This window comes from Erinaceus europaeus, chromosome 7 (genome assembly GCF_950295315.1).
Source record: "Erinaceus europaeus chromosome 7, mEriEur2.1, whole genome shotgun sequence".
NCBI lineage: Eukaryota > Metazoa > Chordata > Mammalia > Eulipotyphla > Erinaceidae > Erinaceus > Erinaceus europaeus.
This window is the reverse complement of record NC_080168.1, coordinates 116,203,949-116,217,593: the sequence shown is the minus strand read 5'-3', so window position 1 is coordinate 116,217,593 and position 13,645 is coordinate 116,203,949. Positions and strand designations below refer to the sequence as shown.

At 43.2% G+C, this 13,645-nt stretch overlaps 1 protein-coding gene across 2 annotated transcripts; it reads left to right on the top strand.

Moving 5' to 3' along the window:
- The first annotated feature begins 1,000 nt into the window (after positions 1-1,000).
- On the top strand, positions 1,001-3,646 carry LOC103107442 (olfactory receptor 8S1-like). 2 transcript variants are annotated; one of them, XM_060193484.1, is made up of 2 exons: positions 1,001-1,919; positions 3,618-3,646. In XM_060193484.1, the coding sequence occupies exons 1-2, from the start codon at positions 1,001-1,003 to the stop codon at positions 3,644-3,646; spliced, it is 948 nt and encodes a 315-aa protein (XP_060049467.1). The 2 variants fall into 2 exon arrangements, with proteins under 2 accessions (XP_060049467.1, XP_016040703.2); XM_016185217.2 differs by lacking the exon at positions 3,618-3,646 and having other exon boundaries at positions 1,001-1,930.
- Positions 3,647-13,645: the final 9,999 nt, after the last annotated feature.

The window sequence follows — 13,645 nt, the reverse complement described above, 5'->3', positions numbered from 1 at the left end:
ACCCAGGTGTCCAACAACAGATGAGTGACTGAGCAAGTTGTGGTCTATATACACAATGGAATACTACTCAGCTGTAAAAAATGGTGACTTCACCGTTTTCAGCCGATCTTGGATGCACCTTGAAAAATTCATGTTAAGTGAAATAAGTCAGATACAGAAGGATGAATATGGATGATCTCACTCTCAGACAGAAGTTGAAAACAAGATCAGAAAAGAAAAAGGAAGTAGAACCTGAAATGGAATTGGCTTATCGCACCAAAGTAAAAGACTCTGGGGTGGGTGGGTGGGGAGAATACAGGTCCAAGAAGGATTCAGAGGACCTAGTGGGGGTTGTATTGTTATATGGGAAACTGGGGGATGTTATGCATGTACAAACTATTATACTTACTGTTGAATGTAAAACATTAATTCCCCAATTAAAAAAAATCGGAAAAAAAAAGAATTATATGAAGGATGTGAGGACTGCAACCCAAGATTAGGGGCAGTAAAACCAAATTAAAACTCTTACTGAGACAGTAAAGGCAGCTTTGCAATATCTGACTGGAGTCTGGGCTGAACAGAGAGGGCTATGTGAAAAGAGGGAAGATACATAGAGAAGATAGTTGACCTCATCATCTCCTTTCTCTCAATTTCTTTCTTTCTTTTTTTTTTTTTTTTTTTTTTGCCTCCAGGGTTATTGCTGGGGCTTGGTACCTTCACTGCTCCTGGAGGCTATTTTTTCCCTTTCGTTGCCTTTGTTGTTTATCATTGTTGCTGCTATCATTTTTGTTATTCTTGTCGTTGATGTTGGATAGGGCAGAAAGAAATAGAGAGATGAGGGGAAGACAGGGAGGGGGAGAGAAAGACAGATACCTGCAGACCTGCTTCACCGCTTGTGAATCCACTCCCCCTGCAGGTGGGGAACCAGATCCTTATGCCTTCCCACCATGTGCGTTTAACCCACTGTGTTACCGCCCGCTGCCCTTTCTTTCAATTTCTAGGGAAATCTCTACAACTGGCCATGAGGAACCACAGCACCGTCACAGAGTTCATCCTCATCGGACTGTCTGATGACCCCCTCGTCGAGGCCCTGCTCTTCGTGCTCTTCCTGGGCATTTACGTCATGACCGTGATGGGGAACCTGACGATGCTGCTGGTCATCAGGGCTGATTCCCACCTCCACACGCCCATGTACTTCTTCTTGAGTAACCTGTCATTCCTGGACCTCTGCTTCTCCTGTGTCACTCTGCCCAAGCTACTCAAGGACCTCTTGTCTGAGAAGAAAACCATCTCTGTTGAGGGCTGTCTGGCTCAGGTCTTCTTTGTGTATATCACCGCTGGGACTGAGGCCTTTCTGCTCTCCATGATGGCCTACGACCGCTACGCCGCCATCTGCCACCCTCTGATCTATGGCCAGATGATGAGCAGCCAGCTGTGTGTGAGGCTGGTGTTACTGTCTTGGACCCTGGCCTCTCTCAACTCAATTGTCATTGTGCTCTTGGGTGTTAACCTGGACTTCTGTGGTGCCCGAACCATACGCCACTACACCTGTGAGCTGCCCTCTCTCTTCCCTCTGTCCTGCTCTGACATCTCCATCCACATCGACATCTTGATCTGCATCATCATCCTGCATGGGTTTGGAACCTTCCTCCCAGTCTTCTTCTCTTACACCCGGATTGTCTCTGCCATCCTGAGCATCAGCTCCACCACAGGCAGAAGCAAGGCCTTCTCCACCTGCTCCTCCCACCTCCTTGCCGTGATCCTCTTCTTTGGCTCAGGTTTGATTCGCTATCTTATGCCCACTTCTGGTTCCTCCCTAGATATGCTCTCTTCCTTACAGTACAGTGCAGTCACCCCCATGCTGAATCCCCTCATCTACAGCCTCAAGAACATGGAGGTGAAAGCAGCTGTGAAAAGGGCATGGGTAAAATATCTACAATGTTTTAGGTAATAAACACACAGAGCAGTAGGACTTGTGCTGACAAAGCCTTAAGCTTATGGATCGCTAACTATAAGAGCGGCCTCTACCACCCCCCGGATATATTAACCGTGACAAAAATAAAATATAAATAATCTCATCTGTATGTATAAATCTGTAGTCTGCTTTTTTTATTCTACTAGCCCACACCATCAATAATCTCTCTCTTTTTATTTCTAGGGCTCATGGTTAGATGTTATGCTCCTTGAGCTAATAATTTATGTATCTTGTATTGTCACTCATTATTTTTATTGATTTACTTTGATAAAGATTTTGTCCAAATTTTGTTCTCTAGTTTGTTTGGGGTTTTTTTGTTTTGTTTTGTTTTGTTTTGTCTGCTATTTTTATTTCTTCTCTATAGCAGCAAAACTTACGTCTATATTTACAACTTGCCTTTTTAGTTGCTTTAACAATGATTTGTGATACATTAGATTTTCAAGAGCATAATTTTACACCTCTAAATGAGTACAAAACTCACTGGGTCCAGCAGTAAGGTCATAGTGGCATCTCACTAGGAGAAGACCTCTTTAGGGCTCTGGAGCTAGCTCAGTAGTAGACCACAGCCCGTGCTTTGTGACGCCCCAGCTTCCATTCCCGGCACGATGTATGGCAATCTCTTGTCATTCTCACTCTCTCATATAAAGAAATACTTTTAAAAGATCCTTCTACTCACTCCTCCCATGAATAGCAACCATAAAAGCAAAATATGTTGACAGTGCCCTTAAAAAAAACCATAAATGGTCACCAGGAGCAGTGGATTTGTAATGCTGGCACTGAGCCCCAGCAATAACACTGGAGACAAAAAAAAAAAAAGGAAGAAATTCCTGTGCTCTGGCATCTGTGTCTCTCTATATTTATTAATGAAAAAGAGGCCTAGGATCACTATCTGGGCTTTAGCGCAGCGGGTTAAGCGCAGGTGGTGCAAAGCCCAAGGGGGGAGGTAAGGATTCCGGTTCAAGCTCCCTGGCTTCCCACCTGTAGGGAGGTCACTTCTCAAGCAGTGAAGTAGTGAAGCGGTGAAGCAGGTCTGCAGGTGTCTATCTTCCTCTCCCCCTCTCTGTCTTCCCCTCCTCTCTCCATTTCTCTCTGTCCTATCCAACAAGAACAGCTATGGCAACAATAACTATAACAAGGGCAACAAAACGGGGGAAATGGCCTCCAGGAGCAGTGGATTTGTAGTGCAGGCACCGAGCCCCAGCGATAACCCTGGAGGCAAAAAAAAAAAGAGGCCCAGGATCAGTGAAATGCACATAAGCAAATACAAATACACTTCAATATCTCCCCTTTCTACTTTTCTTGCATCCTTGGATATCATCTCAAATTACTGTCTTTGCATTATGTGATCTCAGAATCAAGCACAGTCTGGATTTTTTTTTGACACTAGTGTTATTGCTGGAGCTCAGTGCTGGCACTAAGAATCCACCATTCCCAGCAGCCTTTTTTTTTTTTCTATTTTATTTGACAGGACAAAGAGAAATTGAGAGGGAAGAAGGAGGTAGATATATATAAAGAAAAATAGACACCTACAGACCTGCTTCACCACTCATGAAGTGTCCCTCTTGAACACAAGTCTTGGCCACCACCTGGCCCCCAATTCTCGATTTTCACTTCTTCCCATGGTGAAACACAACAGGACAAGAAGTACAAGAGCAACCATGAGTTTTGCTACAAACAAAAGAGAGGAAATAATAATTATAATAATAATTTGTTTTGTGTTCTCACCATGAGTACACAAAACAAATTTAAGCTTAAAAACTGATGGTATCAGAAGACATTTCAATAAGTATGTATTAAATTAATAGCGGAGGGCTGGGGAGATAGCATAATGGTTATGCAAAAGACTTTCATTGACCCTGAAGCTCTGAGGTTCCAGGTTCAATCCCCAGCATCACCATAAGTCAGAGATGAACAGTGCTCTGGTCTCTGTCTCTTTCTGTATCTCTCTCATTAAAATAAAATAATAATAAGACAATAATGGAAATATTAACTCATCTATTAAAAAGGAAAATATAAAAAATCTTTATGATTGCATCAAAAACAGGATATAATATATGCAAAATTAAAACTTCTTTTTTAAAAAAAATTTTTATCGGGGGACTAATGTTTTACAGTTGACAGTAAATACAATAGTTTGCAGATGCATAACATTTCTCAGTTTTCCACATAACACTACAACCCCCACTAGGTCCTCTGTCATCCTTTTTGGACCTGTACTCTCCCCCCCACCCACCCCAGAGTCTTTTACTTTGGTGCATTATACCAACTCCAGTTCAGGTTCTACTTGTGGAGAGAAAACTTTCATTCTTGAGGCTCTGAGTTCCCAAGTTCAATTCCCGACACCACCTTAAGCTAAAACTGTTCTGATAAAAAAAAAAATCTTAATTAAAAAACAAAGAAGGGGGCGTCGGGCGGTGGCGCAGTGGGTTAAGCGCATGTGGCGCAAAGCACAGGGACCGGCGTAAGGATCCCGGTTCGAGCCCCCGGCTCCCCACCTGCAGGGGAGTCGCTTCACAGGCGGTGAAGCAGGTCTCTCCCCCTCTCTGTCTTCCCCTCCTCTCTCCATTTCTCTCTGTCCTATCCAACAACGAATTGCGTCAACAAGGGCAATAATAATAACCACAACGAAGCTACAACAAGGACAACAAAAGGGGGGGGGGGGAATGGCCTCCAGGAGCGGTGGATTCATGGTGCAGGCACCGAGCCCAGCAATAGCCCTGGAGGAGGAAAAAAAAAAAAAAGCGAAGGGGGCCAGGCGGTGGTGCAGCTGACTCAGCACACACATTACGGTGCTCAGGGGTCCTTGCACATCGTGACATGTCCTTTCACCTGGCCCCAAGTCTGTATAGTTCTTAAACATCACTCAGATATGGAGTTCTGGAGGTGGGAATTGTGTGGAGTTGTACCCCTCTTATCCTATGGTTCTTGTAAGTGTTTCCTTTTTTTTTTTTCTTTTTAAAAATTTTGTTTATTTATTCATGAGAAATGATAGGAGAGAGAAAGAACCAGACATCACTCTGCTACATGTGCTGCCAGGGATTGAGCTCAGGAGCCCAGGCCTGAGAGTCCAAAGCCTTATCCATTGCCCCACCTCGAAGACAACAGTGTTTCCTTTTTATAAATAAAATTAAAAAAAAAAAAAAAAACATCACTCTCACTTAGGAACTGTACTCATGACAGAAATGAAAGATTGCAGGGTTCAAATCAAAAGGCTTCAGGTATAAAGTCTTTGATTGCTTATCTAGTCTTCTTTCATATCTATGATTTCCGAAATATCTCCTCTCACAATTCTTTGTAAAGTGTATTTTCTTATGTCAAGGGCAAAGACATGCTACCCCCTAAAGGTACTCATTTCAGATCCTTGGAGGCCCTTCTCTTGCTGTCATTTTTCCTCTCTGCCTCTCTATCTGTCAAAATCCCATCTGTACTCCAGAACCAGTCTAAGTACTACCCCTTTCATGAATTCTTCCTTGACCCCTTTTTTCCCTATAGGTCCTTCCAAATGTAAATTAATTTTCCTTTTTAAAATGAATTGTTTTGTTTTATTTTTACTGAGAGAGAAAGATGCAAAGAGAGGTGGGGAGGGAGCACTGTTCAGCTCTGGCTCATGGTGGTTTTTGGGGTCTCTCTCTGGCGGGGTGATCTCCAGGGAAAAAGTAACGGACTGGTTCTTTCTCGCTCACGACAGGGGTGACACGAAGTAAAAGACACCAGGGAGCTCTTCACATGTTCACTCAGAACTCAGAACTCATTTATTAGCAAGGGGGACATGAGTTAAATAGAAAAACAAACGAAGGGAATTATTACTGAAATATGTCAGAAATTACAGGTTTCTTAACGGTCGGTATGCCCCTAAGGTAGGGGCTGGTATGACAGGAATTGATGAGATACAAGACAGTTATTCTCCATGACACAAGCAACTTAATTATCCAAAGGTATCTGAGAGAAGCATAGGGGTTAAACCCGTAGGGTGAGACAGAGAGAAGATGGATATCAAAGAGCCATATAGTTTGGCATTTCTCTTGTCTGGGGTCTGAGGTGTGTGATGAAGTGTGTGATAAGGTGTGTTCTTCTGTGATCAGAAGGTGACTTTAAATAAGTGAATCTGCAGCCATGTGGCCTGCGGTTAATGGAGGGAAGTACTGGGGTTTCTGTGGGCCTGAGAGTCAAGAAGGAAAGAACCAAGTCTGAGTTTCCCCCCTTATGCTCACCTCGGTTGAGAGAGACTTACCAAGAGGTTATCTTCTCAGACCTCCATCCTGGGACGGGGGTGGTTCTCCCTAAGCTCTATCAGGCTTCCACATGGTCCCAACAGGTGGTGCTGGGGACTGAACCTGGGAATAACAAAGAGATTTTCCTAACCAGATGACAGGATACACTGAGCCACATCCTGGGATTGAGTGTTGGGGACAACACGGGTACAGTGAGGTCCCAGAAACAGGGAGACTTTTTGATGCACTATGTTTGCACACATGACCCCTGTCAGGGAAATTGCTCGGGAAGCAGGGAACACAAGAAAGGCACTTGGCGCTGCACGTACTGGGAGGAGTCTCAATAAAGTAGCCACACCTGGTGGATTCAGCGGGCCCGTGGGAAGGGGCCCAGGTGTGACGTACACGGCGTGTAAAAGCAGGGGTCTCTGCACGGAGGGGCCTTCTGAGCTCTCCAAGGAGCCTCGGGAATGCTATCTCCCCAGCTTCCTTCTGTACTTTCATTTCATCTCTGTACAGTATTTACCTCACAATACCCATCCTGAGGGTTATCTTATAATTTTTTAAATATTTATTTATTCCCTTTTGTTGCCTTTTGCTGCCTTTGTTTTATTGTTGTAGTTATTGTTGTTGTTACTGATGTCATCATCGTTGGATAGGACAGAGAGAAATGGAGAGAGGAGGGGAAGACAGAGATAGGAGAGAAAGACACTAGCAACTATAGAAACCAGATCTTCCACCTTCTGCAACCCACAATGACCTTGTGTCCATCCTCCCAGAGGGATAGAGAATGGGAAAGCTATCAGGGGAATTGTGGTGGGAATTGTGTGGAGTTGTACCCCTCCTATCCTACGGTTTTGTTAATGTCTCCTTTTTTAAATAAACAAAAAAAAGTGTGAGGAACATGGTTGTGTCTGACTAGTGGCCACCCACTAGTCATGACACAAGCATGTTCCTCACACTTTTTTTATTTATTTAAGAAAGGAGACATTAACAAAACCGTAGGATAGGAGGGGTACAACTCCACACAATTCCCACCACCCAATCTCCATATCCCACCCCCTCCCCTGATAGTTTTCCCATTCTCTATCCCTCTGGGAGCATGGACCCAAGGTCATTGTGGGATGCAGAAGGTGGAAGGTCTGGCTTCTGTAATTGTTTCCCCGCTGAACATGGTCGATCCATACTCCCAGTCTGCCTCTCTCTTTCCCTAGTAGGGTGGGGCTCTGGGGAAATGGAGCTCCAGGACACACTTGTGGGGTCGTCTGTCCAGGGAAGTCTGGTTGGCATCATGCTGGCATCTGGACCCTGGTAGCTGAAAAGAAAGTTAACATACAAAGCCAGACAAATTGATGAACCATTATGGACCTGAAGGCTGGAATAGTGCAGATGAAGTGTTGGGGGGTACTCACTATTGTGTACTTCTGCTTTCAGGTATATATTTTGCCCTAGTTCATGAGTACACACATATGCTCTCTTTCAGGGGTCCTGGTCTATATGTAGGTTTTGGGACTTTGTTAGGAAGTGAACCACCTGGGATGGAATTAGAGAATACTATGAAAGGAAAGGTCTCACCTGAGTAATGAAGCTGAAGGGTTGTCATTCCACACCTGAAGTCTCTGGACACAGTTTGAAGTGAAGCATGATGGGATGGCATTCGCTGCATTGATTAGGTTGCGATCAGCAGATGCAATATCCTTTGATATGAATTGAGAGAAGCATGCAGGAAAGTGTGCCCCACCCTAAGGTTCCAGGAATGGGGGAAATATAGGTTCTATAGTGGAAATGTGAGTTTCCTGCTGTCTTAAGGTTCAAGAAAATGGATAGTTATTGTTATTATTTGGTAATTGGGTTAACTTTGAAAAGTCCCTTTGTTAGGGTTTGCTGTATAATACCCAGCATCTTGTATATAGCTGTGCCACTGGTTGCTTCTGTTCTCCCTGGTCTAGGCTTTTGAGAGAGTCAACATATGAAAGACTCAACCTATTTATTAAAAAGACTCACTCTGTGTTTTAAAAAGTTTGAGACATACAATCAATTTTCCCCCTCTCATATTAATTAAATAGTGATTTATATGACTACAGTTTAATAGGAGTGTACATAAACACCATTCCCACCACCAAAAGACTACATCCCATGCCACCCACCCACCCACCCCCGCCTCACTCCCCACCGCCCCGGGAAGCTGAATGTCCACCTTCCCCTCACCACAGGGTTTTTACTTTGGTGCCCTACTCTTGTTCCTCACATTTTATAAAGGGAAGACCAGACCAGGTGGTGGCACACCTGGTTGAGTGCAGATGTTACAGTGCGCAAGGACCCAGGTTCCAGCCCCCACCCCCACCTTCAGAAAGAAAGCTTCAGAAGTGGTGAAGCTGTGCTGCAGGTGTCTCTCTGTCTCTCTCCCTCTCTATCACCCCCTTCCCTCTCAATTTCTGACTTTCTATTCAACAAATAAATAAATATTAAAAAAATAAAGGGAAGACTTTTTTTTCTTTTTCTATGCAATTGTTTTAATATATTTTTTATTTAAGAAAGGATAAATTAACAAAACCATAGGGTAGGAGGGGTACAATTCCACACAATTCCCACCACCCAATCTCCATATCCCACCCCCTCCCCAGTAGCTTTCCCATTCTCTATCCCTCTGGGAGCATGGACCCAGGGTCGTTGAGGGTTGCAGAAGGTGGAAGGTCTGGCTTCTGTAATTGTTTGCCCGCTGAACATGGACGTTGACTGGTCGGTCCATACTCCCAGTCTGCCTCTCTCTTTCCCTAGTAGGGTGGGTATCTGGAGAAGCTGAGCTCCAGGACACACTGGTGGGGTCTTCAGTCCAGGGAAGCCTGGCCGGCATCCTGATGGCATCTGGAACCACGTGCACTTAACCACCCAACTCCCCTGGAATTTTTTTTCTTTTGATGGAGAGGTAAAGCAGAGGACAGAGGAAGAGAGAGAGAGAGAGAGAGAGGTGAAGAGAAAGATCTGTAGCACTGCTCCACTGCTCATGAAGCTGTCCTCTGCAGGCAGGGTCTGGGGGCTTGAACGCGGGGCTCCATGCATAGTAACGTGTGCTCTCTACCAGGTGCACCACCACCAGATGGTGGAAATTCTTATCCCAGTTTTGCAGAAAGAGCTCACAGCTAGTCAGCTATATGGAACCCCATCATAGAACTTTTGAGTCTGGCTAGCTAGACAAATGGGAAGCATGGAGGTTGTTATTATTGTCGTTGTTCTTGTTTGTGTTGTTAGAGAGGAAACCCTCTACCTCCCACTTGTCGCCCCTCAAAAAAACATCCCAAGAACTTTGTGACAAACAGGTGGTAGAAGAAGATGGAGACAGCTGAGAACCATATGGAAATTACCTCTCAAGATTTATCTCAGAACTGTCCATTTTGCACCAAACATAAAGGGACAATTTGGGGGGGAAAACAATTAATTTAAAAATTAATTACATTTGGAAAAGGAAAAAGGAGCTGAAATATTCGCAGGCTCAAATAGACTTTTACGCTTTATGTGACATGAACATGGTAATGTGATAACTGGGGGAGGGGGGTTCGAGACTGGTTTCAAACCCCTTTTTATTTATTTTTTTAATTTATTTTATTTATTTATTCCCTTTTGTTGCCCTTGTTGTTGTTATTGATGTCATCGTTGTTGGATAAGAGAGAGAAATGGAGAGAGGAGGGGATCAAACCCGTTTTAAGTCCACCTGACACATGAGCAAATTGCTATTCCCACCAAGGGCGTAGCCCACTCAGTGTGTTTCCTCTTTGTCTGCCTTTGCAATCAACTCTCTTTATTGCTCTCATGTGTGGAAATTCTTTTTTTTTTTTTTTTTTTTTTTGTCTCCAGGGTTCTCACTGGGGCTCAGTGCCTGCCCTACAAATCCACTGCTCCTGGAGGCAGTGGATTTATTTTTTCCCCTTTTGTTGCCTGTGGAAATTCTTATTTCAATCAAACAGGAAGAATGCTCAGCTAGCCATTTACAACTCTTTGGTTTCAGGAAATGATAGTCTCACTTTTTTTTTTAATTTTTTATTTAAGAAAGGATTAGTGAACAAAAACATAAGGTAGGAGGGGTACAACTCCACACAATTCCCACCACCCAATCCCCATAACCCACCCCCTCCCATGGTAGCTTTCCCATTCTCTAGCCCTCTGGGAGCATGGACCCAGGGTCGTTGAGGGTTGCAGAAGGTAGAAGGTCTGGCTTCTGTAATTGCTTCCCCGCTGAACATGGGCGTTGACTGGTCGGTCCATACTCCCAGTCTGCCTCTCTCTTTCCCTAGTAAGGTGTGTCTCTGGGGAAGCTGAGATCCAGGACACATTGGTGGGGTCTTCAATCCAGGGAAACCTAGCCAGCATCCTGGTGGCATCTGGAACCTGGTGATTGAAAAGAGAGTTAACATACGAAGCCAAACAATTTGTTGAGCAATCATGGATCCCAAGCTTGGAATAGTGGAGAGGAAGTGTTAGGGAGGTACTCACTGCAAACTCTAGTGTACTTCTGCTTTCAGGTATATATTTTGCAGTAGTTTATGGATACGTGTGCACATAAGCTCTCTCTCACAGAAACTGGTGTATATCTAGATTATGGGACTTTGTTAGAAAGTGAACTACCTGAGATGAAATTAGAGTGTACTATAAAAGGAGTAATGAAGCTGAAGGGTTGTCATTCCACACGTGAAGTCTCTGGATACAGTCTGAGGTGAAGCATGTTGAGGTGGCAATCGTTGCTTTGGTTAGGTTGTGATCGGCGGATGCAATATTATTTGGTTTGGATTGGAAGATGCATACGGGAAAGTGGGCCCTATCCAAGGGTTCCAGGACTGGGGGAAGTAGGGGCTCTATAGTGAAGATGTGAGGTTCCTGCTGTCTTAGGGTTCAAAAAGACAATCGATAGTTAATATTATCATCACATTATTTGTTAATTGGGTTACCTTTGAAAAGCCCCTTTGTTATGGTTTGCTGTACAGTACCCAGTATCTTGTATATAGCTGTGCTATTGGATGCTTCTAATCTACTTGGTCTAGGCTTTTGAGAGAGTCCGCATATCAAATACACAGCCTATATATTAAAAAGATTCAGTTTGTCTTTTGAGAAACTTTGAGACATACAATTGATTTCCCCCTCTCATATTAATTAACTACTGATTTATATGTCTACATTTTGCTAGGAGTGTACATAAACACCATTCCCACCACCAAAGGGCTGTGACCCATCCCTCCTGCCCACTCCCACCCCCGCTGGCCCAGGAAGCTACATGTCTACCCCTCACCACTGGGTTTTTACTTTGGTGCCCTAAGTCTCACTTTTTAATTAATGGAAGTCAAAAAAAAAAAAAAAGCTGTGAGGAGACCCAGAAAATGTTAGTTCCAAATATATGATCCATTCCAACTCACAGTTAAAATGAATAAAGGAATAAAAAGATGACTCCACCTTCACCTGAATTTTCCAAATAGTTATAAGTATAATTTTGAGTAAGCACAATAAGAGTTGATAAAATTAAAAAAAAAAACTATATAATTTCTTTGCTGGAATTAAGATTTCGATGGCCTTCCAGACCTCCAGCTTCACATTATTTCTCACTCTCTTACTCTGTCTGTAACATCTATATTTAGGGGTTAAGTCCTCTCTTCTCAAGGTTTTTCAAACTTCTGAATTTCCTTTTTTTTGTGTATTTATCCAGCTGTTTATTTGATTATTATACTTACTATCTCTTCCCAGAACACTGTTCATCTCTGACTTTAGGTGATGCCTGAGACTGAACCTGGAACCTGGGAACCTCTGGCATGAGAGACATTAGCATGACCATTGTACTATCTTCCCACGTCCTGAACTTAAACTCATACTATGAAGCCACTACAAAAAGCACTTTTGTTGCCTCAATACATTGGATATCTGCATATCAGGCATCCGACTGCATACCTGGTGACCCTGAGATCAGTCTTTATTTATTTACTTATTTACTGGGGGAGAATGAAAAGCGAAACATCACTCTGGCATATGTAATGCTAGGAATCAAACTTGGGGCCTCATGTTTAAGAGTCCAACACCTTATCTACTATGCCATCTCCTGGGTCACCAATCTTGATTTCTCCAAGTGGTGTGATTATTAGCATTCTAGTTAAAGCCTGAATAAAATTTTGTTTAACAAAGGGAAAGAAAATATTTCTCCTAGGATTTATATAAACAAGCCAATAACCATAAGAAATAAAAATACTGGGAGTCCAGTGATAGCGTGAGTTAAGCGCATGTGGCGCAAAGCACAAGGACAGGCATAAGGATCCCAGTTCGAGCCCCAGGCTCCTCACCTGCAGAGGAGTCACCTCACAAGTGGTGAAGCAGGTCTGCAGGTGTCTGTCTTTCTCTCCCCCCACCTCTGTCTTCCCCTCCTCTCTCCATTTCTCTCTGTCCTATCCAACAACAATAACTACAACAATAAAAAATAAATTAAATAAATAAAAATACTTATTGAAAGGTTTTACATTTGATAATGTCAGAAGGAAGGAAAAGCATTTTATTTCTATTTACAAAAAAGATGCAGTCAGGGTGACTAGTCCATTCAAAGAACACCTGAAAAAGGTTAAACCTGAGAAGGGTTAAACATTATTTCAGAACAGAAGTCATTAAAAGTGTATTTGCCCTCCAGTTTTCTCTTATTCTGAATGTTGAAATATTTACCTCTTGTTTAAAATTTGTCGGGGCTGAGTGGTAGCACACCAAGTTAATCGCACGTGGCACTAAATGCAAGGACCAGTAAGGATCCCGGTTGAAGCCCCTGGCTCCCCAACTAAAAGGGGGGGTCGCTTCACAAGCAGTGAAGCAAGTCTGTAGGTGTCTACTTTCTCTCCCCCTCTCTGTCTTCCCCTCCTCTCTCTATTTCTGTCTTACCCAACAACAACAATAGCACTAACAACAATAACAGTAACAGCAAGGGCAACAAAATGGAAAAAATGGCCTCCAGGAGCAGTGGATTCGTAGTGTAGGCACTGAGCCCCAGTGATAACCCCGGAAGCAAAAAAAAAAATTAAGTTCACTTTTCTTCACAGGTTTTGTGATTTTATTCTCAGTTCCATGACAAATCTGTAATTTGAAGCATTTGTCAAAGTCCTTTCCTGTGAATTTTTCCAAAACAGAGCATTATAATAAATAACCTCTGTAAGTGGCAGAAACTTAAAAAGACCATTATTTTTTTAATTGAAGGGTTAATGCTTTACAGTACCAAGGCCCCAAAGTTTTCTTCCTCCCTTCCCTCTCACTCTCTCCCCAAAGTCCTTTGCTTTGGTGCAATACACTGTGTCTATCCACATTTCACTTTGTGTTCTCCCTCCCTGACTCTATTTCAGCCCCACTAATAAGTCAGATCATTAGCAAAAGCTTTTTTTTTTTTTTTTTTTTTGCCTGCAGGGTTATAGCTGAGGCTCAGTGCCTGCACTACAAATCCACTTCTCCTGGCAGTAATGTTTCTCATTTTTGT